We start from the raw sequence: 25,124 nt of genomic DNA, 5'->3' as shown, positions 1-25,124 counted from the left end.
TGAGCTGGTGAGGAACGTTCTCACTACAGAGGGCAAAAACACATTCAGCCCTGTCACAGCTCCAAATGTTTACCCAGAGAAGCTGAAACAATCTCCAATGTGTAATAGCAAAGGAACACGTGGGCACTGAAATATCATCCTTAAAATATCCTAGTAGTTAATTCTTTATTCCAATTTTTCTAATGATTTATCATCTGAACTGCAACTCTGTTTTATATATATATATATATATATATATATATATATATATATATATATATATATATAAATATATTTATATATATATATAATTTATTCTATATCAGATTATTTGTTGTATATTGTTTAATCACAATTTCAGTGTTTATAGCAGCCATGTTTTGCAAGTCTTTTTAAATTAACCTGTCACCAGTGGGTGATAAACACTGAAATGAATGCATGTAAACACATGTTTTACATGTTTTATCTTTTTCAGTTTTCACCTCAGGATTTCTGAACAGAGACAGCCCTTTAGAAAGAGAAGAACAGCAGTACAATATAATATATTCAGTTTTCCAAGAGTTTACCACATGTTTAGCCACTAGATGGCAGTACAACCACACAGGAAAGGCACATATCAGAAATGGATGCTACTCCAAAGGTTTTGGGTTGCTGTTGGAGTATGCCCATGCACACTACAGCAGCATTGTAGTGGAGAATATCCCTTTATCACTGTGTGACCCACAGGAACCCTTTCTTCCACAGGTTTGAAGAACCCTCCTTATCAGTTCAGTTAAGGGCCTCGGTATAAAGAATTATGGCACCCACCACAGATGGTCCTGTTTATGGTCTTGCTCGTTTATTCCTAGCAATAAACAATCCCTTTGGAATTCATGAACATACCTATATCCAAGCATGCTTAAATTCCCCAGTATTCTTAAACAAGAAGAGAGGCACTGGATTCTAACCTATCTCAGAGGAAGCAACTCTTCGAAGGGAAGTATCTTCATCCTCGATGAAGAGAACACAACCATCAGGTCTTGGAGCCACAGTTCTATCCAGCCTCTGCCACGCAATCAGTCTATAATACCTTGTGCCATCAGGACTCTGGATTAAAGTTTAAATGTGTAGACTAAATCCTGCATCTGTGCTCTTGGAACACCTGTGTCTATGATGTATGCCATCTTTCCCCTCCTCTGTAGGCAATGCATCTGGGAATGTGATGGCTGTGTAATCCCAGCATTATGATTGAGTATAGGTAATGACACGCGCACCGTGTTGAAAGCAGGGGTGCCTAGGTTGTGTGGGGGAGATTGGATGACTGCTTTAGGTACTGATTTGTACTGTCTGTGTACCTTTCTCACTATGTGCCCATGGTTTATCACGTGTTCTACATTACCTTGCATTTATGTATGCACATGTATTATCATACACTCAATATTACTCCGCATCTATGTATTCATATGTATTATCATGTGCTCCAAGTTACTTTGCATTTGCATTTACATGGACAGCTAAGGATCCAGGATTACAAGTGATCAATTTAGTTCCTGATTAAGTAACAAGAATTAATTTTATTCAGAATGAGGTGTTTTTTGTTAGGGAATGTACTAAATATCCATAGCACTGCTTTCTGTTCTACTTTCTTTTAATTTCTTTCATTTGTTTCTTTCATTTTCTCTCTTCTTCATTTGAATTCTGCGGAATGTCAAGGACAGGAAAGCCCCTCTCTACCACAACCCCCTCAAGACAGAAGTAATGCATATTCATTCGATTTGCAATTTTAACTGACCAATCACTATTTGAACGTCGCCTACGTTCATGTGCTTTGTCTTTGGATGCCAATCGGTTATTATTTGTTTCTGTACAATTCTCCCAATCCATAACTCTGTTCCATAGGATTACTTAACGTTACGTCCTTAGCCTAGTATCCCAATCTTCAATTCTCCTTACATCTCCTTTATTTACTCATTGGTAATCAATTCGTAGTTCATTACAGTAATAGCTAAATTGTTGTTGTTTATTATATTCTTTCATTACTCTAATTAGCCTATTTGTTAGTATGATCTACTCCGTTGATGTCATCCGCATATATCATCCATTGTAACCCTTATAATTCTAATATGAACTATTCAGTACATTCTAGCATTTATTCATTAAATTGGTTGTGGTGGTAAATATATATTTGATCCAAAAGTATAAGGTCACTGTACAGATTGAGGTTTTCACCCTAATGAGATGGATAATACAATATTTCACTTGTACCCATTAAAACCTCTATTTCCCTATATGTTTAAAGTGGTGCACTGCTATCAACTCATAATTTTGATCCTTTGCTACAGCATTAGTCATCTGTACAGTCGTGAGACCTATTTATTGTCAAAGGTGACAAGACATCACTACCTGAGAGCCATTTGAACTTGTAAATAGTGATATATGATCTATTTATGATCCTATTGTCAAAGCTACCTGTGATGCCATTGAAGTGAATTATTAGCTCAAATCAGTTGTCTGTCCAGTTATCTACATTAAGCAAAGTCTATGATTCTACACGCTTGGCAAAAGAATTAACTTTATATACTGCCACAGAATTGTGTATGTGTGGCCGTGTGGGTGTGAATCTTTTTAACAAATGACGAGATATTTAAATATTCTGTTGTATAATCTGACCCCTTTGTGAAGATCATATGTATATATATCATATTCGTGTGAGTTTATATATGGTGTGCTATGTCTGGATGAACACACCAACAGATGCACGTGCATGTGTATGTATAGCAATGGCCTCCTTAACTCCAGGGCTCAGAATGGAAAATATGAAGATAAAAGCAGTGAACTACTGGCATGTCTGGAAGTCAAAGGGTTAAAAGTGGCGGGTTGACTGTGAACCCAGATGTCAACACCACACGCCTCTGTCCTATTGCAGTGATATTACACTATTCTACAGCATGAAGAAATTTTTGTCTGTCTCGATAGCACACAACTATCCCCCTTCACCCATGTTTCAGGAATGATGTCCTGCAGTACATGTGGTACATGTGATTTAGCGAGCACTAAAACATGTTCTAAGGGCTATAAGGTGTGTAAATGTAAACTGTGGGGAAAATCTTCCAGAAGAATACACATGGACTTGAGCAGGTGGTGACGTGATGCAAACAACATCCACAGTGTAGCATAGTCATTATGAGTTCAGCAGAGAACAGTTTCCACCCATATGTATGAAGTAGTTATCATGAAAGAGATTATGATGTTACGATATTTCATTACACAAATGGAAATAGCATCAAAATGACTTTTCTCTATGACTTATCTTATGATGCTAACAAAAATACATAACAGATCTCCCTTTGATCAAATTTCCACTGTGGCCATATCAGCTGACGGTACAGCAAGAGGGCATATTCAGTGCTACGCCTGTTGGCACAGGTGATGTGGTCAACATCGCACAATCACAGCCAGAAAATCAAAGGGCATATGGGTGGAGCGAGACAGTATCCACCTATGTGCTGAAGACCAACACTATGCACACCCTATGAACTAGAAAGACTGCACCCACTTCAGGGCTGGTATCATGTGAATGTTATATGGCTGTTTACACCTGAATGTACACACAATGCCAAAATTCCAAAGTGCATATTCTCTTTTCATCATTATAAAACACTGTAAACCTGAACTGGTACTCAAAGCCACTAAGAAATGAATTAGAAGAGTACTATAACCTTTGAGATCATGGTGCAGCGTCTGCATGTCAGGAGAACATGCGACATTATTAAAGCTTTATTAAAGCTCACATGGCCTCTAAAAGACATCACACCACCAATACAAATACTGTCTGTGGACACAGTAATCATTTTATAGGACACTGTGCACCAACCTAGTTGACTGGTTGAGCTGGTGTCTCTTTGACCTGCAACCACATAGGCAAAGCTGTCGTACTTTGAGCCTAGCAAATGAAAATATTATTTGTGTGTTCTCACAGTCTGGCTGACTTCCAGGGTGTCCTTAGAAATACTTTGAGTGCAGCGTGTGCATCTGTCATGTTTTTGTTGGCAAACAAGGAGTTCTGCATCGTGTTGTTTGGGCAATGCCTGATTGGTCCGTGAAATCCTCTATCCCACCCCCCCAAACAAACACATACTCTTCCTCGCAATTTTCCATCATATCAGTTCCTATGTATAGCCTTGGCCGCTGGTGCTCTCATGCAGAACCACTCCCCCTGTACTGTGGTCAACCTGTTCTCTGTGTGTTGGCCAACAAACACATGTGAGCGGTGGCAAGAAGAATAAGAAACCAAAATAACACACAAGAACTGTACAAAGTTCCGCTTGGTTGACAGACAGTTCACACAATATGTTTAATGTAAAATATCTTGGAAATCTTGCAGTACCTTGCCTTCGTATTCATTACCAAATAAATAAACTGTAGGAAAACAGACCCTTTGTACATGACAATCTTTGTACACCCTAGACCCTTTGTACATTAAAATCTTTGTACACCCTAGACCCTTTGTACATTAAAATCATATTATATCAAAGAAAAGACTAAAGAAACTCTGTTTGAAAACTTTGGTCAAAGTCAGAATGTGTTTCCTGTAAAAATCTATGTACCTAATAATAATAAAAAAAAATAGAAATTGTTAATTTTAGAGGAACTATGAGCTGGCCTCACACATGTACAAAATGTCAGGTGACCAATGAATAAATAAACACAAATAAAAGCCTGTTTTATTCCAGACGGTTCAGAAATAAGAATCACGGTAACACTGTAAGTTATGTTGCCTTGCTATGATCTGGGAATACAGTGCCATTACACGATCTATCACATCAGTGACCGGAGGGCGCCTGACTACAGACCATATCTAACTGCACTTAGCAAAATGCAATGGTTTTCAGCTCCTTCCCAGCTCCAGGACACAGCATGAAATGTTGTTAAACCACGGAGTCCCCACCACAGCCCTCTCTGGTTAGCGTTCTTTCATCAGTTCTGCTGTTGCTTTGCTCCAGTCATGTGACCTTCTGATTAAGCTGCAGTACGCAGTTACTGCATGTGTCAAGCCGTTTAAAGCAGTACTGACAGCATTTGTTGAGAACCCTCGTGCTAACACTGCACAGTCCTTTGCCCGTGCAAATGGGCAAAGAAATACTCCATCACTCCCAGGCAACATGACCGAACATAAATGCAATCAACACCAACAGGCATGGTGCAATAGAAGCTTATCTTTATCTGCTGTTGACACACGTTGCTATGGTCTATGATGAACTTGACTTTGTAAACACAGAAATGCTGAGTTTTTACCTAAATCTGGTTTCTTGGACACCTTTTATCTCTGTGAATGGGGTGTCAAGGCCCTACCCAACACAATGTTATTCCTGGAAAGCTCTCTATATGGACACAAAAAAGGTACACAAACAGAGCTGTGGCTCAGCATAAAGAAAACTGAAGTTTTGATGCTTCAACGTCTAGAAAGTGTAATAGTAGTGTGACGGTAGTACTGAATCTACCATAAGTGAATGATACATTTATCAGTATGTCCACTTTATGCAAATTATTTCACTACACACATCCGTGGTGAGAATGAATGTTAAGTTAGACTTAGTCATAATCAGCCAATGTGCTACTTTTAAAAACACTAATCCACATTTCAACACAAGCTACCTGAGTGGTTTTTTGACCTAATATTACAGTAAGAATGTCATTCGTAACCACAACGTCACTGGAAACGTGTAACCACCCCAGCCGGATGATGTGACGTCAGCATCACGTGGGCGCACTATAGAAGGCATGAATGGGGGTGGGTGGGGTTATTTCATTGGTTACTATTACCGGTTCGCAGCATAGCTTGGCATTTGAATTAAATTTAAGGAGGGCAACACTTCAAACGATCGGAACACGAATTTATTGGTTCCTTACATTTTCATATTTTCATAAGTCTTTCACAAGGCATAATTTCAAGGAGATGGCAAAAGGAGAAGGAGAAGGACAGTATTCTAACGCAAGTCTCTTACATGAAAGCGCTGCAGTACAATCTAAGGTAAGATACTGTTAAATGTCTTGGTTTATTTGAACAGTTTGAGTTTATTAAGTTTAAAGTTTTATCCTCTTTAAAGTATTTAAGGGCATTGCATTGCGCGCGTGAGTATAGCCTCCCAGTACATGGTTTTATCGGTCTTTATTTTAGATTATTAATTATTTAACCCTAACCCTTTTAAAGCTTTTAATTATCTTGTTAGTTTGCTAAAATCATTTGTCATGGTTAACTTCGCTACATAATCGCGCGAGTTAAAATTGGTTTCTTAGCTATATATGCTGGTTATAACTGGTTTGACTGTCCCTTTCATTTACTTCTGTAAATGAAACTTTACAAATGTATTATTATTTAAAGATGTGTTGGTCATGTCTCAGACGTTAACCTCAGCTAACCTTGATTAATTTAAAGCTCCACACAAGCTTCAGCTCGGTCTAAATAAAGAGAACTGCAACGTAGCATTTGGCAGGGATAACCTAACGCTACGTGTCATTTGTCAACTTCAAACTACCGTCTTGAACTGAGGGGTCTTGTGAACATGGCTAACTGTATTTTAGATCACTAGTTTGGGTGTGTCTTTCTTCCTCACACCCCAAGTAAACTCAGGTTTTCGTGTAGTTTTCGTGTGAGGTGTGAGCTGTGCTCTGAGTGACTTGAATAGTGTGAACTTGTGTATAACAACTGGGCTTGAAGGTGACTGGGCACTGACTTTGAATGAATATCTCGAGTTGTCCTGAACAGTTCATGTTCCTCCTTGTATGAATACATTAGATTTCAGGTTTTTCTGGTTCTTTTGTCTTTTTTCTTTTGACTTTTGGCTCCAAAACTTTACTGTTAAGGTTAAGCATTGGCTTTTATTAATCTTCAGTGTGCATGCACAAGCATTCTTGGGGCAGCACACCAGGTTCTTCTGTGTTGCCAGGGAATCTTAATAAACATAGGTTGTATGCCCTATTGAAAATGTACACGGGCAATTTGCCTTGTTCCAAATACTGACAATAGTATATAGTTTAAGTTTCTGTCTTTGTTTCCTCTCTTACAGCGTCCAGCGAAAGGTCACTTGTCAGTGTGCAATAAGCTATGCTACGCCATTGGAGGAGCGCCCTATCAAATCACAGGATGTGCACTGGGGTTCTTCCTGCAGATCTATCTCCTGGACGTGGCTCTGGTGAGTTTAGCAGTCATTTTAGGGTGTCTGCTTAAAGGAGAAATAAGTATAACTTATTTACTTAAGAAATAAGTAAATAAGTATTATCACCAAATGAAGCAAGCAATTTTTATGAAGGTAGTTTTTATGTTTATACTTGCTATGAAGTGCAGATCACATGAGAATAACATTGCTTTGCAGTGCACGGATTATGCTCCATTGGGAGGGTTCCCCACACAAAGGTTTTAGGGTAGATTCTCAAACATCCAGAGTATTGGGTGTCAGTATAATGACACCTGTTTGATATTGGTACCTGCACATCCATGAAATACATCAACAAGTACCTAAAAATCCCCCCATTGGAACATTTTGTATTCCTGGGTATTATAACTTTCACTTTTAAAGTACAGAAGCCAGTAAGTTTGCTTCCTCAGTCACTAGACAAAACAACTGCCTCTTTATGGCCAACCTGGATGCATTGTACTTAAAAATAGGTCTAAAAATGTTTTCTGGGTGTTTGACTTGTCGGGAAATGCATTGGCCTTTACAGGTTACTTTGCTAGATACAAGGGTAGGAATGCCTGTGGCTAAGTGTATAATAGCCCTTGGTGTTTATCATGTTGCTAAGCAAGAGCAACCGCAACTAGTTTAGCTCTCCAAGAGTGAGTTGACGCTCCCTATTCGTGTCTGTGATTAACCACTAAATATGCCGCAGTGCCTTGATGGAGCGCCTGTAATCAGTCCAGGGCTTGCGAGCTCAGCCTTGCCAGAGTGCCTCCTAGCAGGAGAGTGAACATGACGCCAATAGAGCAACACATTGTGTTGTGTGTCCTTTGTGATCTGTAGGTCAGCTTGGACACTTGTGCTGCAACAATCCCACAGTCTAACATTTCGCTATGCAAATGATGAATGGAATGGATAAATTCTTATGGGAATAAACTCAGGGTTAGGGTACATTTGAGTACTTCACCGTGGTTTTAGATTTTTATTAGATGTTTTACAGCAAGCTGTAGTGTTCAGTTCTTCTGGCTACAAGTCACTACAGCCTTTTAAATGCTTTGTCTTCCATCCCACCTCAGAATAAATCTAGTATTTACAAACAATACAACATCACCATTTAGAGCCTGACCTTGCTGACCTCTCCCAGTGGCAAGTAGTTATGGCTTATCAGATATCAATCAGAGGACAACGTGTGTAATATCATTCTACGGAGATTTAGAACATCTAGCACTAGTCTTAAAAAAAAAAAGTAATTTCATAATGAGGGCTGTCACAACGTCCCGTTCTGTTGGGACACCCATGACCCTAGTGGGGTGGGTTTTGTAATGGTTGTACTGGGATGATCAGGCATTTTGTGCAGATGTTTGTGTTTTGAAATGAAGCATTGGCCTCTGTCCCCTCTGTGCTCTTTAGCTGGATCCTTTCTACGCCTCCATCATCCTGTTTGGGGGGCGAGCGTGGGATGCCATCACTGACCCCACCGTGGGCTTCCTGGTCAGTCGGAGCCCCTGGAGCAGATTTGGAAGGATGATGCCCTGGTATGTATTTGACCGCTATGGTGTTGGATTCTTTTATCTTCTCCCTGCACACCTTCGGTCTGGCTTTGCTTCATTTGGTACAGAATTGGAAAAAAAGAACAAACCCAAACAAAACATCCAATTTATGCATCAAATTCCCTCTTTTTCTCAAAAGACTTGGCTGCTTTTCTAATTCAATTGTCTGAGTAAGAACTCTCTTAGGGGATACCAGAGACTGTATATACTGTCTCTGGGGTATACACAAGTTCTCTTGAGTAACCATGCACTCTGGCAGTGGCCTTATTTTGAATATGATTGCGCTACCAGGTTCTCCCTGCAATACCAGTCAGGACGCTGGTTGTACCCAGTTGGATTCACGTCTCCCCAAGGATTCTTTCAAACTAGACATTTGAGTTCTCCTTTAGTGCCTCTCACAAATACCAACTGTGCATAAATGCCTTGTTTGTGCCAAAATACATGTTGATGCAAGGTGTGTATGTTTGCCTGTAGGGAAACTGCGGTGTGAATTTGTTCTGAACACAGTGATGGGGGGTGATGACTGAGGATTGGGGGAGGGGTTTTAGAGGAGTGTTATTGTATAGTGGGACCAGCAGAAATGTAGCCTGTCTGTTACTGGAAACCATGGTGCTAATGATTAAAGCATGGTAACCAGCTGCAGCATACCCACACTGCACAGTATCTATAAATGTCCATGTGGCAAAACATCCACCTGGTAATTGTGCAAATAGAGTCTTTAACACATTTTTGCTTCTTATGTGTTAATTAGCTACAGCTGGTAGCTTTGATGGATTAAAATAAGTATGTCTATTTCCAGTGTGAAACTGTTTTGAATAAAACTTTATAGCTCCTTACTGGAACAATAAATGTAAAACATGTTTTGCATGCGAACTTGGGTTGCTGACTTAACTGTCTCTATGAAATGGTTCTTTCTTATTTTTCCTTCCTCTTTTGAAATGCTTATTTGTTGTATATTTACTACTCTTCAACCTTTGCATGCAGAAAATGTGCAGCCCATACAGTAAACACGAATGTCTGTTGTAAATGATTCTGGAGAGCTACCAAAAGATTGGGCGTTGTCTCAGTGCTGGCCTAGTCTGCCAGGTTGCTTAAGGACACAGGGCTTTACTAATGCACTTTCTGTAAGGTTGTCTGTGAACAATTTTGGTCACGCACACGCTGTAGTCTGGGTCTCCCTGTGAGGTTGTATTAATGAGCGTGAGTCTGCAGAGTATACAACCTAATTAGAAAGCAGTGGAGCCTGTGTGTTGAGGGGTGGGGCTAGCACGCAGGGCGGGGGAGGGGAACGGAATGTACTTCTCGTATTCTGCCTGTGTATTGTGGCACTTATGGGAAGGTTCAGCCTAGAAGAGCAGCATGATTTTGGGTTTTTTTTTCCATATACTTGCCCAGCGTAACTTAACAGTGTATGTGAAAGAAGCACATATCACCTTTGGCACTGTTGAGGCATCCTGCTGGATGTTGACATGCTGCTCTTAGTCAGGAGATAATTAGTGAGTGCTGATTACCGAGCTCTCCCACTGCTATTTCTCAGGAGTAGGATGAGATGAAAATGGCGAATTAGATTTTACCAGATTATATTTGGAGGTTTGGATGTGCATGTGGCATTGTGAAAGGAAATCTGAACATGGATTGGCACTTTGTTTAAACGTAACGTGTCCTGTATTTGTGTCAAAGTAAAAAGTCAAGATACAGGAGGAAAATCTGATTTGAATGACTATCATCTGAGAACAGTAAAACTCTTTACAGTAATTGAAACGACAATTCTTCGAATTGCAAGTCTCTGAGCTTTTGCCTTCAAGCCAGGGAGGTTTTTGGCTTGAGTGACGGACATGCAAATTGCAAACTCTTGAGTGGTCCAGCCCACAACACACCACTACTTCTGCTCCAATCAGAGCCCACGAAAAAGCAACCATGCTCTTCCTGATGTCTGAAAGGCGCAGGGGACCCTTGGGGGGGTTATGTGCGTAAAAAAAAAAACTGGGCATACGTGTAGGGAAAACGTAGCTCTGTGTAAATTAAATATAGCTGCATGTTGCCTTTTATTTTCACTTGTTGGTGCAAGTTCCACTGGATAAACAACAGCTGTCAAGGTTTTGATATTCATTATAAATTATTGTTTAAAAAAACATCACTGTGTAGCAGCATGTTGTGAAATGCTCGCTGTAATTAAATTTCTGAACAGAAGGCGTGATTAATAGGGTGTGTATTGTGGTGAAAGTCTTAGTTGTATAATGTTGCTATTTTCACCACGTTACACACCACAGTAGTCTTGCCCTATTTTCTAGATTTTGTTGTTATTGTTGGCCTATTATTAGCCTATTATTTTTATTTATTATTGTAGTTTTCTAATCAAATTTAAATCTAACCCCAACTAATTTTCATAGCTAGCTAGTAATCCTCATACTATAAATATTCTGTAATTCAAGTATACCATATTTTTATAATTCCCACCTGCTTGATTCTCTGTATGATGTAGATGAAGGGGAATGATGGTTTACTTGTTCAAATCTTTTCAGCATACCGGTTTACTTATTTTGGGTTTTGTGCGGGGAAATGATTCGTCTCAGCCCTGTGGAATGTCCTGAATGTGGCTGTAAACCATGCACGGTTGGACAAACGCAGGATGTGATGACTTCATGACATCACTCTGAGTCATCTTAAACCACCATTGCCCTGCACAGGAAGAGGAGGGTTGGGGTTCCCTGTGTACACATGTTCTTGTTACTTTACATTCAAGTACATTTCCAAATATCCTGAGTAAGCATGGCTGACATTGCTAAGCTTGTGTAGTGAAAGGGAATTAATCCAGTGACCTTTTCTTTCTTTTCTTTTTTCTTCTTTTCTTTAGAATTCTACTTGGCCAAATCAGTCCTCTTTTAAATGTGGGCAGTTTATCTTGATTTTCTGTAGAGCCTAATTGTGTATAAAGTCAAAAGCCCTGATTACCATTGTAACTGCTTTCTTTGCAGGATTGCACTGTCCACCCCCTTTGCAGTAGTCTGTTACTTTCTCATCTGGTACGTGCCTCCCTTTGATCAGGGAAAGGTCATCTGGTACCTTCTCTTCTACTGCCTCTTCCAAACCCTGCAGACAGTAAGTGTCAGAATTTTTCGAATATTTCAGATAACCGAGTGCAAGTGGGAATTTGGTTGTGATTTTATGTTTGGTTCTCCTTGTATAGTGCTTCCATGTACCGTATTCTGCCCTCACCATGTTCATCAGTTCGGAGCAGAAGGAGAGGGATTCGGCCACCGCCTATCGTGAGTTCTGTTCACGGTCCGGTTTATGGTGCTCTCTCGTACATTTGCCGACTGCTCTCTCAACGCTATCCCTCCTTTGACCCGTCTCATTCAGGTATGACTGTGGAAGTTCTGGGAACAGTTATTGGCACTGGCATTCAGGGGCAGATCGTGGGTTTAGCCACGGCTCCATGCGTACCAGTCGGGGATGATCTCAACTTCACTAGCCAGCTTTTCGAACTCAAGGCAAACTCCAGTCAGCCACAGATTTCACTCGACGACACGGTGAGTCATGGCACTCTGGGACACTGTGTGAAGACTCTTGCACGGATTTCCTCATGAAGTCTTCTTTTGACAGCTGTCTTGGTTAAGATGTGTGTTGATGCTGGCATCATCTTAAATGTGTAATGTATGCTTTTCTCTTTCCTTCCTTTAGAGGCATGCTTACATGATTGCATCTGGTGTTATTTGTGCCATCTACATCCTGTGTGCCATTACCCTCTTCTGTGGTGTTAAGGAACACAAAGGTGAATCTGTCATTTGATGTCCCTGACTATTGACAATGTGGATTTCATGAAGGAATATAGCCATGTGTGCAGCTTTGAAGTATGGATCGATTCATATTGTCTGTTACTGATTTGATTGCCACTGGTCTCAAATTGCTCTGTGTCTGTAACTGACTTCAGTCAGTTTTCGAATGCTGAAAGAAGCCCAGGGTAAACTTGGAAGGGTATTTTCACATCGGTCAAGGAAATGCACCTCGAATGGGGTCTGCAGTGAAGTCAGTCCTGCAGTATCCCAGATTCGTTTCACTTAATCTGAGTGAAAGTCTGTAACAGGTCACTCTTTGTAGGCTGAGCCCCATCGGGACAGGAAAGGACAGTACAGAGTCTGTATGCAGTGTGACCGCTCTTACTCGACGGTGCCTTCTGCTGAACACTTCACACTCTGTTTGAGGGATTCTGCTAACGCATGCTATGCGGACAGCAGGGTGTTAAACGAGTGCTTTAGCTGTGATGGATGGAGTGTTTGCAGCAGTCACATTATTACCATAACGACACCCCTGGATCTGGGAGGATTAAGGCTCTTGCTCAAGGGCCCAACACTGGCTGTATGACAGAACCTTCCAACTAGTTCAAATAGTTCAAAGTCCCACAAGGCCGTCATTGCAGATTGTTTGCAAATGATTCAAGTCCTTTGGCCTCTAAAATGCCATGTCTTTGTTTTGACAGATAGCAACAGTGTGCAGACGGAGCCCATGTCATTCTTCCAGGGCATCCGTCTGGTGATGGGTCATGGGCCGTATGCCAAACTGGTGATGGGTTTCCTCTTCACCTCACTGGCATTCATGGTGAGTACTGCCCCCTGCTGGCGCCTGCCGGGCACCTTGCTTTACTGAAGAGCTTTTTTTTTTTTTTTTACTGAAGAGCTTTACTGTAGAGCTTTTTGTGTTTGTGGGTTTTGGGTGAACCACCCGAGACACCTCCCGTCTGGGCATCAGACCATGGCGGCTACCCTTAGCTTACGTTGGCAGGCGTTGTGCTTGTTTGGATTTGCTAATACAGTCTATGCTCTTCTGTACAGCTGCTGGAAGGTAACTTTGCACTGTTCTGTTGCTACACCCTGGGGTTCAGAGACCACTTCCAGAATGTTCTTCTCGTCGTCATGGTAAGCATTGATCGCAGTCTCAAAGGACAATAGCCACCATGGGAGAAAATTTATATCCGCTAGTAGTCCCATCTTGCTTGGATAGAGGAGGAAATCAGACCGTGGTTAGTCCCATGTGACTGATCAACGACCATTTACCATGTGAAGCCTTCCACTCAATCCCAAGATCAAATGAATCATTTGCAATGCATTTACTAGCATCGGAATGACTGCATTTATAGCTGTGCTCTCAACACTGGTTTCTTAGTCAATGAATGTTCATTCCAGAAGAAATGAACTGATTTGGGTTTAGATGCATAACTTGTATGCAAATAAATTTGTTAATTGTTAATTTAAGGATTTAAGGATTAAGGATGTTAAGACCTTCTGTTATTTTGGTACGTCCTCGTTAACCCAAATAAATAAATGAAATGCACACTGGAAGCAGAGAAGCAGTCCGTGCTGAGACACTGGCCATTTAGAGAGGCTGGGACATTGCGTGACAAAGCTGAAAGGGTCTAGTTTGAACTTGTGTGCATCTATGATATAACTGAAGGGCAGCTGTTATACAACCACTGCTCCGGGGAGCAACCTGTTCTTTATGTTCCGACGTCAAGCATGCATGGCAGATGCAAAGATACGGAACATATGATAAAGCAACAAGATATATGTGTAGACATGGTGTTCATTTTATGTGAACTGAGGTCCACCATATGACCATTCAATGGCCCTGCCAGTATGAAAAGCAGACCACACATGGATGGATTCAGTCCATCATGCCACTGACAGGGTGTGCCCCGTCTTTTCTGATTGTTGACCCTATTGTGTCCTCAGCTCTCCGCCACCCTCACCATCCCATTCTGGCAGTGGTTCCTCACCCGGTTTGGCAAGAAGACTGCTGTTTTCGTTGGAACAACAGTAAGTGTTTAATAGGAGTTTGAGTAGCAGCTTAGTGCACTGAAAAAGTTGGAAGTAAAATTTAGCATTATATTTATAGTCCAGTTTAATTAGTGTGGTTTAGTGTTATGTAATGCCATATGGTCTGTTCTAACATCAAAGCTAATTATTTCAAATCACTCCCTAGCAGCGTCAAATGTCTCACTACTGGTCAGGAATTCCTACCAAATTGTCCTGTCTTGTGTGCTGTGTACAGTCAGTGACGCCATTCCTGATCGCAATGGTCCTGATGGAGAGCAATCTCATCGTGGCGTACGTGATCTCCTTCGCTGCCGGCGTCAGTATTGCAGCAGCCTTTCTCTTGCCCTGGTGAGTGTGGGCCTGGGATGTGAGCTAGGAAACCGATAGAGAGGCCTACCAAGGTCTAACACAGCTGTGTTGCAGGTCCATGCTTCCTGATGTGGTTGATGATTTTAAAGTGCAAAACCCGACCTCTCAAGGACACGAGGCCATCTTTTACTCCTTCTACGTTTTCTTCACAAAGTTTGCTTCTGGAGTCTCTTTGGGAGTATCAACCCTCAGCCTAGAGTAAGGCACCCTCCACCTTATGTGCACAGATATGAATACACACACATGCACACCTTTTTGTTTTGTTTGTTGTTGTTTTTTTGTTTTTTTTTTTGCCTCAGTTGAATGTCGATGTTGAAGTTTGACGTAAGCTGTAGTCGGGCTGATTGAGCTGAGGACGTTGTGCTTTGTTCCACATTCACCCAACCTTTCAGGCTGCCCGACTGATGTATATCTGCACCCAGTCAGCAGCCATCATGCCTCCTCTTGTCACTGGGTTGATTTCAACTGTATGACTGAGCTTTGTTCTCTCTTCCTCTTTTCAAAAAGTTTTGCCGGTTATGTAACGAGAGGGTGCACGCAGCCCGCCGAGGTGGATGTTACGCTGAAGATCCTGGTGTCCGCCGCTCCCATCTTTCTCATCATCATAGGACTCATCATATTCATCACTTATCCCATTAATGAGCAGAAGCGTCAGGGCAACCGCAAACTGCTCAAGGAACTACTCCGGGATCAAGGGTAAATCTGAAACCATAAGCTTACAAGTGCTTTTGCCATAGGTCACATGTTGTATATTTGTGCTACTGTTAAGCATCTACAGGTGCTGGTCAACGAATTAGAATAATTTGAAATAGTGCAATCATGAAATTCTTTGAATGCATTTTTTGTGCAGAAAGCAAATCAGGTGTTCACTGCACCTGTCCTACTCGTTAGAATAATCACAGAACTCGTTACCTGTAAAAAATTTTGCTCAGCTGATTTTTCCAAAAGGCCCATTTAGGCCATTTAACTGTGACACTGTTGTTTTATTGAATTAGAATAATGGAGAAACCGTTTCATTGAATTAGAATAAATGCTCGAATTTTTGTTTTCTGTGAAGAGTGTTCACTGTGCAGTATAAAGTTGTAAAATCAATCATGGGTAAGCAGCGCGACCTCTCAACCGGAATAGTGGCTCAGATTCAAGCCCTTCGCCAACAAGGCTTGACCCAAACTAAAATTGCTGAGCAGCTCGGCATCAGCCAATCTTCCGTCTGCAAAGCTCTCAAGAAAAACTGCAGCAAGCGCACCAACTGTTCCGGTGTCCGGAAAACTTCTGCTCGCGACAACAACCTGCTGAGAAAGATTGCAGTCAGCAACCGGTTCAAGTCCACTTCCGAGCTCACCGACTTGTGGAACAAGCAGACCGGCGGTGACGTCTCCAGATCAACCACTTACCGTCGTCTGCGCGAACTCTGCTTCAAATCTCGCGTTCCAGCAGTAAAACTGATGCTGAACAAGAAACAAATGGAGAAACGGCTGAAGTGGGCCAAAGAACACGGCGAGTGGACTGCTGAAGACTGGCAGAAAGTGGTCTTCAGTGACGAATCACGCTTCTGCATCTCCTTCGGTGACCAAGGTCCTCATGTCTGGCGTCGTGGTGGCGAAACCTACAACCACGAGTGCGTGAAAAGATCCGTCAAGTTTCCCCAGAGTGTTATGGTCTGGGGATGCATGTCCACTCGAGGTGTAGGGAAACTCTGCTTCCTCAAGAAGACTGTCAATGCTGCCGTATATCAAGATGTTCTGGAAACGTTCCTGATTCCGACTGTTGAGGAACAGTTTGGCGAAGAAGACTTCATATTTCAACAGGATCTTGCACCGGCTCATGCGGCAAAGTCGACCAAAGATTGGTTCACTAAAAAACAGCTTGAAGTTTTGGCATGGCCGGCCAACTCGCCTGACCTCAATGTCATTGAAAACCTTTGGGCCATCGTCAAGCGGAAAATTCGCAACAGAAAGCCTACTACGCTGGACCAACTGAAGCAGAACATCGCCACTGCCTGGGAAGCTGTGAGTGCGGAAACTTGCGACAAGCTGGTCAAATCGATGCCGCGGAGACTTCAGGCAGTCATACAAGCCAAGGAGGCAGCCACAAAATACTGAGAAAGTGATGATTGTAATTATAATAAAAATTATTCTAATTCAATGAAACGGTTTCTCCATTATTCTAATTCAATAAAACAACAGTGTCACAGTTAAATGGCCTAAATGGGCCTTTTGGAAAGCTCAGCTGAGCAAATTCTTTTACAGGTAACGAGTTCTGTGATTAGTCTAACGAGTAGGACAGGTGCGGTGAACACCTGATTTGCTTTCTGCACAAAAAATGCATTCAAAGAATTTCATGATTGCACTATTTCAAATTATTCTAATTCGTTGACCAGCACCTGTATTTGTTCTTATTCTTGATTCTCACTCTGTTCGTTTTTTAGGCTGAATGAATCTGACTCTGAAACAGACTCTTCAGAGACGGACAGAAGTGTGGTGTAAAACCACAAGACTGAGAACGTTTTGCACTAGACGTCAGAAGACAGGATATGAAAGAAGGTCGATGGGAGATGGAGACACAGCTTTGCTACTGCCCTTCCAAAAACTTCAGCTAGAGGATCTTAAAGAGCCACGTCACTGTGTTTCTCGGTGTTGACAGCAATGCTTCTGTGTCATTAACAAGTCTCAAAAAATAATGTGTAATGATCTACACTGGATCAGAATCAGTGAAATGTCCTTAAGCAGAAGTTGATTTCACTAAAAGCACGATTGCACTGCTAGATTCTTTACCTGTATGAGGATGAGGAGGAGAAATTTCAGTGTGCTAACATCGAACATTTTTATATCTCTTATTTTGACGCTGTTGTCGAACGCATTTCAAACATCAAGGGTACTTTTTGTACAGCTACATATTTATTCATTCAGAAGAATAAGTTATTCACTTTTGTACTGTTGCCAAATACAAGCAGTATAAATTTGTGTGGGATTTACATCCAAACACTGTGTTGGGATAGTTTACAAGTCTAAGGTGCGTGCGTGCGCCTGCCTTCATTCAAGCCCAAAGCCTTTAGAATCTGGGTGAGATTCTGAAAGTGGATGTGGTCTCTGTGATTATTCAATGTATGCAGCACTTCCAGTGAAATGCGAGTTTAAGCCACATCCCGTCTACCTGAGCCAAAATCTCCAACTGCATTCAGCAGAAGGCAAAGATTTGCCCAGTTAAAGCAACCTCTGCATCTAAATGATAAATACTGAGCCTTGAGTGTACTGACTTCAACACCATTGGACCTGTACTATCAAATGCTTCCAGTATAAACAAATAACTCCTTAATTAATTTAAACTCCTTTTGTTAATATTTTGTTCATATCCTGTACTTTTATGTTGCTTTAATGTTGAAGCACTCTGTCCCATGACCCCTCCCCCATGTTTAAGGGAAAGAAGCATATTGATTGTGGAACTGATTCTAGTTTTGACGTCAACTTCTGAAACCCTTGCATCCGAGATCAATGGTTTTTGTTTTGTACACATTTTATCTATTCTCTTAATTGGCTGACTTCCAAAAGGTGCTTTGACTGTATGAGCAAAATAGTGTTGTATTAGTTTTGTTATGGTTAACACTGGTTACCTACATGTAAAGTTTTATATGATTCAGTTCACTTGGGGGGAAAAAAAACGTCTGTAATGATTTTTCCGTCATGTCCTGACGAGGACCTTGTGTGGTGTGTGAAGATACATTTTGTATATGTCATACATCATTTGGATGGGTCTGTAAATAATACTCATTAGAATTTTCTTATTGTGACCAATGGTTTTATTGAATCTAAAGCCATCATGAGGTACAGGTTGTCTTACTGGTATTTGGAACTGCACTTTGGTTTCTTAGACCAATGACACCATGTTACACTCTTGTACATATGTTTGTTTATTTATGTGTATATAATATGTACAGTCCTGTGTAAATATCTTGAGGTAATTTTTGACTGGGAATGACCCAAACACATTCATGTAGTTATTTAAAAACATCTAACAACTGAAAAAGAAAAAATATGTTTAATAAATACTCATTCTTACATTGGATTTGTGTGATGTGGCTGAAGGCTGTGCTTAAATGTTTAAAGATTTGTTGTTTCATTTGTCTAGAGTGCATGTCCGATATTGAACTTATTTGTAACTTATTTTACCTTTAAAAATTGTGGAAGGATTAACTGTGCAAAATGTTAACACATGTACATGATGGCATGTTTGCATTACCCTGTACATGTTGCCAGTCAATCATGAATAATCAGGACTTTAACTTGACTCGTATGTTAAAAGTGAAAAAGATGACAAGATTGCAGATGCATAAATTCATAATGCTAAGATAATAAGTGACTAATAAACAACTGAGCAGCCAGTTGTCCAACTAATTAGTGTCACTATGTACACTGTGTGCAGAATTATTAGGCAAGTGAGTATTTTGATCACATCATCCTTTTTATACATGTTGTCCTACTCCAAGCTGTATAGGCTTGAAAGCCAACTACCAATTAAGTAAATCAGGTGATGTGCATCTCTGTAATGAGAAGGGGTGTGGCCCAATGACATCAACACCTTATATAAGGTGTGCTTAATTATTAGGCAACTTCCTTTCCTTTGGCAAAATGGGTCAGAAGAGAGATTTGACGGACTCTGAAAAGTCAAAAATTGTGAGATGTCTTGCAGAGGGATGCAGCAGTCTTAAAATTGCCAAACTTTTGAAGCGGGATCACCGAACAATCAAGCGTTTTGTGACAAATAGCCTACAGGGTCGCAGGAAGCGTGTTGAAAAGAAAAGGCGCAAAATAACAGCCCATGAACTGAGGAAAATCAAGCGTGAAGTTGCCAAGATGCCATTTGCCACCAGTTCTACCATATTTCATAGTTGCAACGTTACTGGAGTATCAAAAAGCACAAGGTGTGCAGTACTCAGGGACATGGCCAAGGTAAGGAAGGCTGAAAAACGACCACCTTTGAACAAGAAACATAAGCTAAAATGTCAAGACTGGGCCAAGAAATATCTTACGACTGATTTTTCTAAGGTTTTATGGACTGATGAAATGAGAGTGATGAAATGGATGGGCCCGAGGCTGGATCAGTAAAGGGCAGAGAGCTTCAATTCGACTCAGACGCCAGCAAGGTGGAGGTGGAGTACTGTTATGGGCTGGTATAATCAAAAATGAACTTGTGGGACCTTTTCGGGTTGAGGATGGAGTGAAGATCAACTCCCAGACCTACTGCCAGTTTCTGGAAGACACCTTCAAGCAGTGGTACAGGAAGAAGTCGGTATCGTTCAAGAAAAACATGATTTTCATGCAGGACAATGCCCCATCACATGCATCCAAATACTCCACAGCGTGGCTGGCCAGTAAAGGTCTAAAAGAAGAAAAAATAATGACATGGCCCCCTTGTTCACCTGATCTGAACCCCATAGAGAACCTGTGGTCCATCATAAAACGTGAGATCTACAGGGAGGGAAAACAGTACACCTCTCTGAACAGTGTCTGGGAGGCTGTAGTGGCTGCTGCACGCCATGTTGATCGTAAACAGATCAAGCAACTGACAGAATCTATGGATGGAAGACTTCTGAGTGTCATCATGAAGAAAGGTGGCTATATTGGTCACTAATTTGTTTTTGGTTTTGAATGTCAGAAATGTTTATTTCTAAATTTTGTGTTATATTGGTTTACCTGGTGAAAATAAACAAGTGAGATGGGTATATATTTGTCTTTTATTAGGTTGCCTAATAATTCTGCACAGTAATAATTGCCTGCATAAACAAAGATCCTTCTAAGATAGCCAAATCTAAAAAAAAAAAACACTCCAACTTTCTAAAATATTAAACTTTGAAATGTATTAGTCTTTTGGGTTGATTGAGAACATAGTTTTTGTTCAATAATAAAAATAATCCTCTCAAATACAACTTGCCTAATAATTCTGCACACAGTGTATAAGGGGTTTAATTTTCACTGTTATGAGATACTCATACATAATAACTGTATTTTGACTGCATAGTCAGTGTTTCCTTTCAAATTCTGTTCGTCAAATACTGTTTTATGAGCAAATGTTTTGATCCAGATCCCTAATGAGCAAGTCAGTGGCAACAGTGGCAATGAAAACCTCCTTGAGCAGTCCAGCTTTAGGAAGAATCCTGAACCCAGATATTTGCAAAGCTGCTTTGTGTCAAAGCCTCTTGTAAAAATCATTATATACATAAGTTTTGATAGATTTAATTGATTGAGATGTAGTTAGATTTGTGAAAACGAGCAACACATGTACAGTCCATAAACAGTAGACATGTGCCGGTGATCAGCATGTGGCTTATCTGTAACGGCGTAATTAAACAGAAGGGCCAGAGGGCAACCACAGTGCTGAGGGTTCATTGAGAATACATTCCACTCATAAAATAGTCACAAACCCACACCTATGCATGATGAAGTGATGGAAAACAGCACCAACACCTCAGGTTTCCAAAGAACTCTGTGAGCAGGGAGCCTTGGGCTGTACAGCTTTATATACACTGAACTAAAAGCTGCAGGAACAGGACTAATATGCTCAAATGATCCAGCTCTTATAAGGACACTGGCAGCTGCATCCATTTAAAAAATCCAACGTTGATGCAAGAAAAGCACAACATTTTCTCTGGTTAGCAATATTGCATGCATATAAAAATGTTGGTAACATATGTGAGAGTCAAATGAGACATCTGAGTCAATAATAACACCTATATATATTTTTTTTACAATTGTGTTGGGTATAACTGATAATCCATCAAGATATAGTAGAATATTAGACAATATTGCACTTTCAGCTTTTTAAGTCCAAGCAATGGACCTAAATGGAATTCAGAAGTATATAGTTACGTATCCGTATTTTCATATTTTTTTTTACATAGTCCTCACTGTTACACACTTGAAGAACAGATGGGACTCCAGGTGTGTTTTATGGAATTTAATATCTGAAAGATATCGAACATTGCAGTACATCAGTATCTGCCACCTTCATCAGCATAGCATTCACATTGAATAGTAGACGGATGTTGTCTACCCCGGCGTAAATGCGCTCATTATTGGGTATCTCCCTCTGGTGGTATAAGTCAGTATTACACTGCATTTGTACTGCCAGTCTGTTGTATGTGGTGCACACAGTGCTTATGTTTGAAATCAATACTATAAAATGAACTGATACAATATGAAATGAAATAATTACAAATGAAATAAATTATGTATTTTACCAAAAATATGTGGGGTGGCCTCTTTTTAACAGATTGATCATTTTTCCCATACGCGAATTACTCCGAACCTATGAACTACTAACAACTTTACTTGCTATTCTCACACTCACTAAATATACACTGAAGAAATTCATGGACATAATTGGTCTGCAAATTGACACATAATTGCAATAAAACTGATTTTTTTCTGCTTTAGTTTGAGATTAATTTGCAATAAGTAAACTATTAAAACAAGCAAATTAACATGCAAGAAAATCTGAAAAAACAACTACTGAGCCTGCGTCTGGGATGTGTTTGAGCCATAGATGGTCTCTGGTTTGAGCACGGAACAAAAACTGAACCAACGGTCTGCATACATGTTATTTATGAAATAGAAAAGAAAGAGCAACAGATATACAGCAACTTGAATATTTTAGACAAGAAAACGGTGATGGGTGATGGGAAAGCTTAATGCCTGATTTATTAAAATACAGAATAGTGAACAAAAAAAACCAAAGACTCCAGACAGACTCGGGTGCAGGGTGAGGGTGCTATCTAGTTGTAGGCTCCATTGAATCCCCTATGGTTCTTTGGCTTAAAGAGAGAGAGAGGAGAAAAAGACAGGAGAAAATGATTATTATGAGTATTGATGTGATATGAATTTAAATTTGTTGCACATCCTTGGTTGTTTTTTATACACTACCATTCAAAAGTTTGGGGTCACTTAGAAATGTTCTTATTTTTGAAAGAAAAGCAGTTTTTTTTTCAATTTAGCTAACATTAAATGCATCAAAAATACACTCTATACATTATTAATGTGGTAAATGACTATTCTAGCTGTAAACATCTGGGCCCGTATTTATCAAACTTCTTAGAGTGGAATTTTGGACTAAAGTGCAGAAAAATTCTTAGATTTGCTCATACTCACAGAGTTAAGTGTAAGTGCCAGTTATCAAAACTCTCAAGTATAAGAATCACTCTTACTCTCCCGAAAAGTTAAGACTGCTCCAGAGGACTCATAAGTTGTTAAGAGTTGCCACCAGGGGGCTGAGATGGCACTGAGAAGACAGAGACGCGTGCGAACCTTCATTTTAGGTACACATTTCAGTTTTATGTATAAATATGCACAATAATTAGGCATTAAGATAAGCATGGGTTTTAATTTTTTTTTTGTTCTTCCTTTCATTTTTTTCATGCAAGATTGTAATATTCATGCTGCGATTTTAATACTTTAATTTTAAGCTTTGACGTCTGCCTTGTCAGTTATTGTATGTCATTTGGGAGTGAGTCCTCTGCCAGACGTCCATCAGATGCCCACTCTTCCTCCGGTCATTCATGACTGGAGGTGTTTGAAAGCGCTGTCAGAGAGGGAGGGGCAGATGGAGAATCTGCGCTCAAGACAGCAGGGTCGGGAGCACGAGCAACTTCTTTATTACTGACGGATGCAATAATTTTGAAGTGACAATTAGCATCACAGTGTTTGTGTGCAAATCTAAATAAATGATAAAAACCTTGTCTTTGAGATATGTTTTAGAATTTCATTAATGCAGGATCCTGACCCCCCTCCACTCCACAGATCACCACAGTGTCTCCCCCCATGATACGCTGCACCACCTCACAAACTGCGCTAAGAGGCTTGCCCGGTGGTCCTCCGCCTGAATGCGATTCGGTTAGAATGTATGCAGTATCCAAAATAAATCAGAGAAAATATATGAATAACAAAAGAAAGAAGGGAAAATTATACATACCAGTGTGTGTCACATAGGACTTAAAGGTAGATATGAAATCTCTTTTTATTAGGATTATTTATTAACTACGTAAATACGCTGTGTTATTTCACAAAATTATGACTGCAACATTATTAAGTTAAATGTTAAAGGTATTTCAACATTTTCTGAATTTTATCTTGACATTTCTCAGGAAATATTATTGAACATGAAATCCGATCTAGTGATTGGTTCCTGCAGGGGGTTTTGAAACGACGTTGTCCAGGATCAGCTTTGCGGCACAGCCAGGTGTCGTAAATCAGCTCTTAGACTGACACTTAAGAATTGCTCCTACACTTCGCTTAAAGTGAGACTGAGAGGCTTGATAACTCACTTTTAGTCTCAGCTTTTAACTAAGAATTATTTTAGACATAAGTCAATTCTTAGCAGCATTCCACTGTAAAAAATCTTTGTTTGCTTATGTTCTGTGAATATAAAAATTTATGTGGGCAAAGCATGAAACATAAAAATAGTTACTCCAAAAACAAAAAACGAGTTGTGCCATCAGCTGCTACATTTTTACCATTCAACTTAATATTTTGTGTTCAGTGAATGAGCATTATGGTTCTCAGTCAACATGTCAAGTCCAAAGTAAAAAACTGTGTTGGGCGAGCAATAGTGGTAGTGGTGAAACTAATGCGCATGCTCGAGAGAAGATTTTCTTGGCGCCTTCTGCACCAAAACTAAAATGAAGACCCAGCGTTTCACCGTTTATCTAGAGGACTTCAAACGTTCACTGAGTGAAGTTAATGTGGATCTTTACTAAGCTAACACAACTAACTTGGTGGTGTTTGTTGAGTTTGAATTTGAACTAGGTCGTATTTCAACATATTTTCCAAACGTATAGTTATCAAAACTAGAGCTAAGCCAACAAGTTGTTTTTCAGTGTTTAACTTTGCTATGAGTTTAGTAATGTTAGTGTTAATACTGTTGTGGTTGGCAAGGACAAGCTACCGATTAACGGTCCGTTACGCGTTAACTGTCCGTTTGGAATTTAACTTTACCTCACGTCGGCAAACTGTTAGCATGCGGACTAACGTTAGCTACCTAGCTAGCTAGAACTGCGTAGTAATTAAGCATTTGCTGAAGCCCAATCGATTTCCAATTAAGTACTTTTTAGATACTTTTTCCAACCACATACAGCTCCGCGGTCAGTTCTCCCGTTTCCCTGGATGTGTGTTGTATGCGTGTTAGTGTCCCCCTCCCTTAGAACCAGTGTGTTTTTGCCGTTAGCGTATTGCTAATAAATTAGCATTGAGCTAACGTTGGTGTCATGGCTCATT

At 40.3% G+C, this 25,124-nt stretch overlaps 1 protein-coding gene across 1 annotated transcript; it reads left to right on the top strand.

Moving 5' to 3' along the window:
* Positions 1-5,768: 5,768 nt before the first annotated feature.
* Positions 5,769-18,924, top strand: mfsd2ab (MFSD2 lysolipid transporter A, lysophospholipid b). Its single transcript, XM_077008679.1, has 14 exons — positions 5,769-5,989; positions 7,026-7,151; positions 8,544-8,668; positions 11,659-11,782; positions 11,871-11,949; positions 12,044-12,213; positions 12,365-12,455; positions 13,161-13,279; positions 13,513-13,596; positions 14,410-14,493; positions 14,729-14,841; positions 14,917-15,060; positions 15,370-15,558; positions 17,291-18,924. The coding sequence occupies exons 1-14, from the start codon at positions 5,915-5,917 to the stop codon at positions 17,346-17,348; spliced, it is 1,581 nt and encodes a 526-aa protein (XP_076864794.1). The 5' UTR covers positions 5,769-5,914; the 3' UTR covers positions 17,349-18,924.
* The last annotated feature ends 6,200 nt before the right edge of the window (positions 18,925-25,124 follow it).

The sequence above is a fragment of the Brachyhypopomus gauderio genome, chromosome 6, assembly GCF_052324685.1.
Source record: "Brachyhypopomus gauderio isolate BG-103 chromosome 6, BGAUD_0.2, whole genome shotgun sequence".
NCBI lineage: Eukaryota > Metazoa > Chordata > Actinopteri > Gymnotiformes > Hypopomidae > Brachyhypopomus > Brachyhypopomus gauderio.
The sequence above is the reverse complement of the archived record's forward strand: the minus strand, read 5'-3'. Positions and strand labels throughout refer to the sequence as shown.

Bases quoted from the DNA above. Each gene is read 5' to 3' on its own strand.
- mfsd2ab (XM_077008679.1), top strand. From the start codon at position 5,915: ATGGCAAAAGGAGAAGGAGAAGGACAGTATTCTAACGCAAGTCTCTTA. The intron at 15,061-15,369 runs GTAAGGCACCCT...CTTTTCAAAAAG, and splicing joins GTATCAACCCTCAGCCTAGA to TTTTGCCGGTTATGTAACGA. The intron at 15,559-17,290 runs GTAAATCTGAAA...TTCGTTTTTTAG, and splicing joins GAACTACTCCGGGATCAAGG to GCTGAATGAATCTGACTCTG.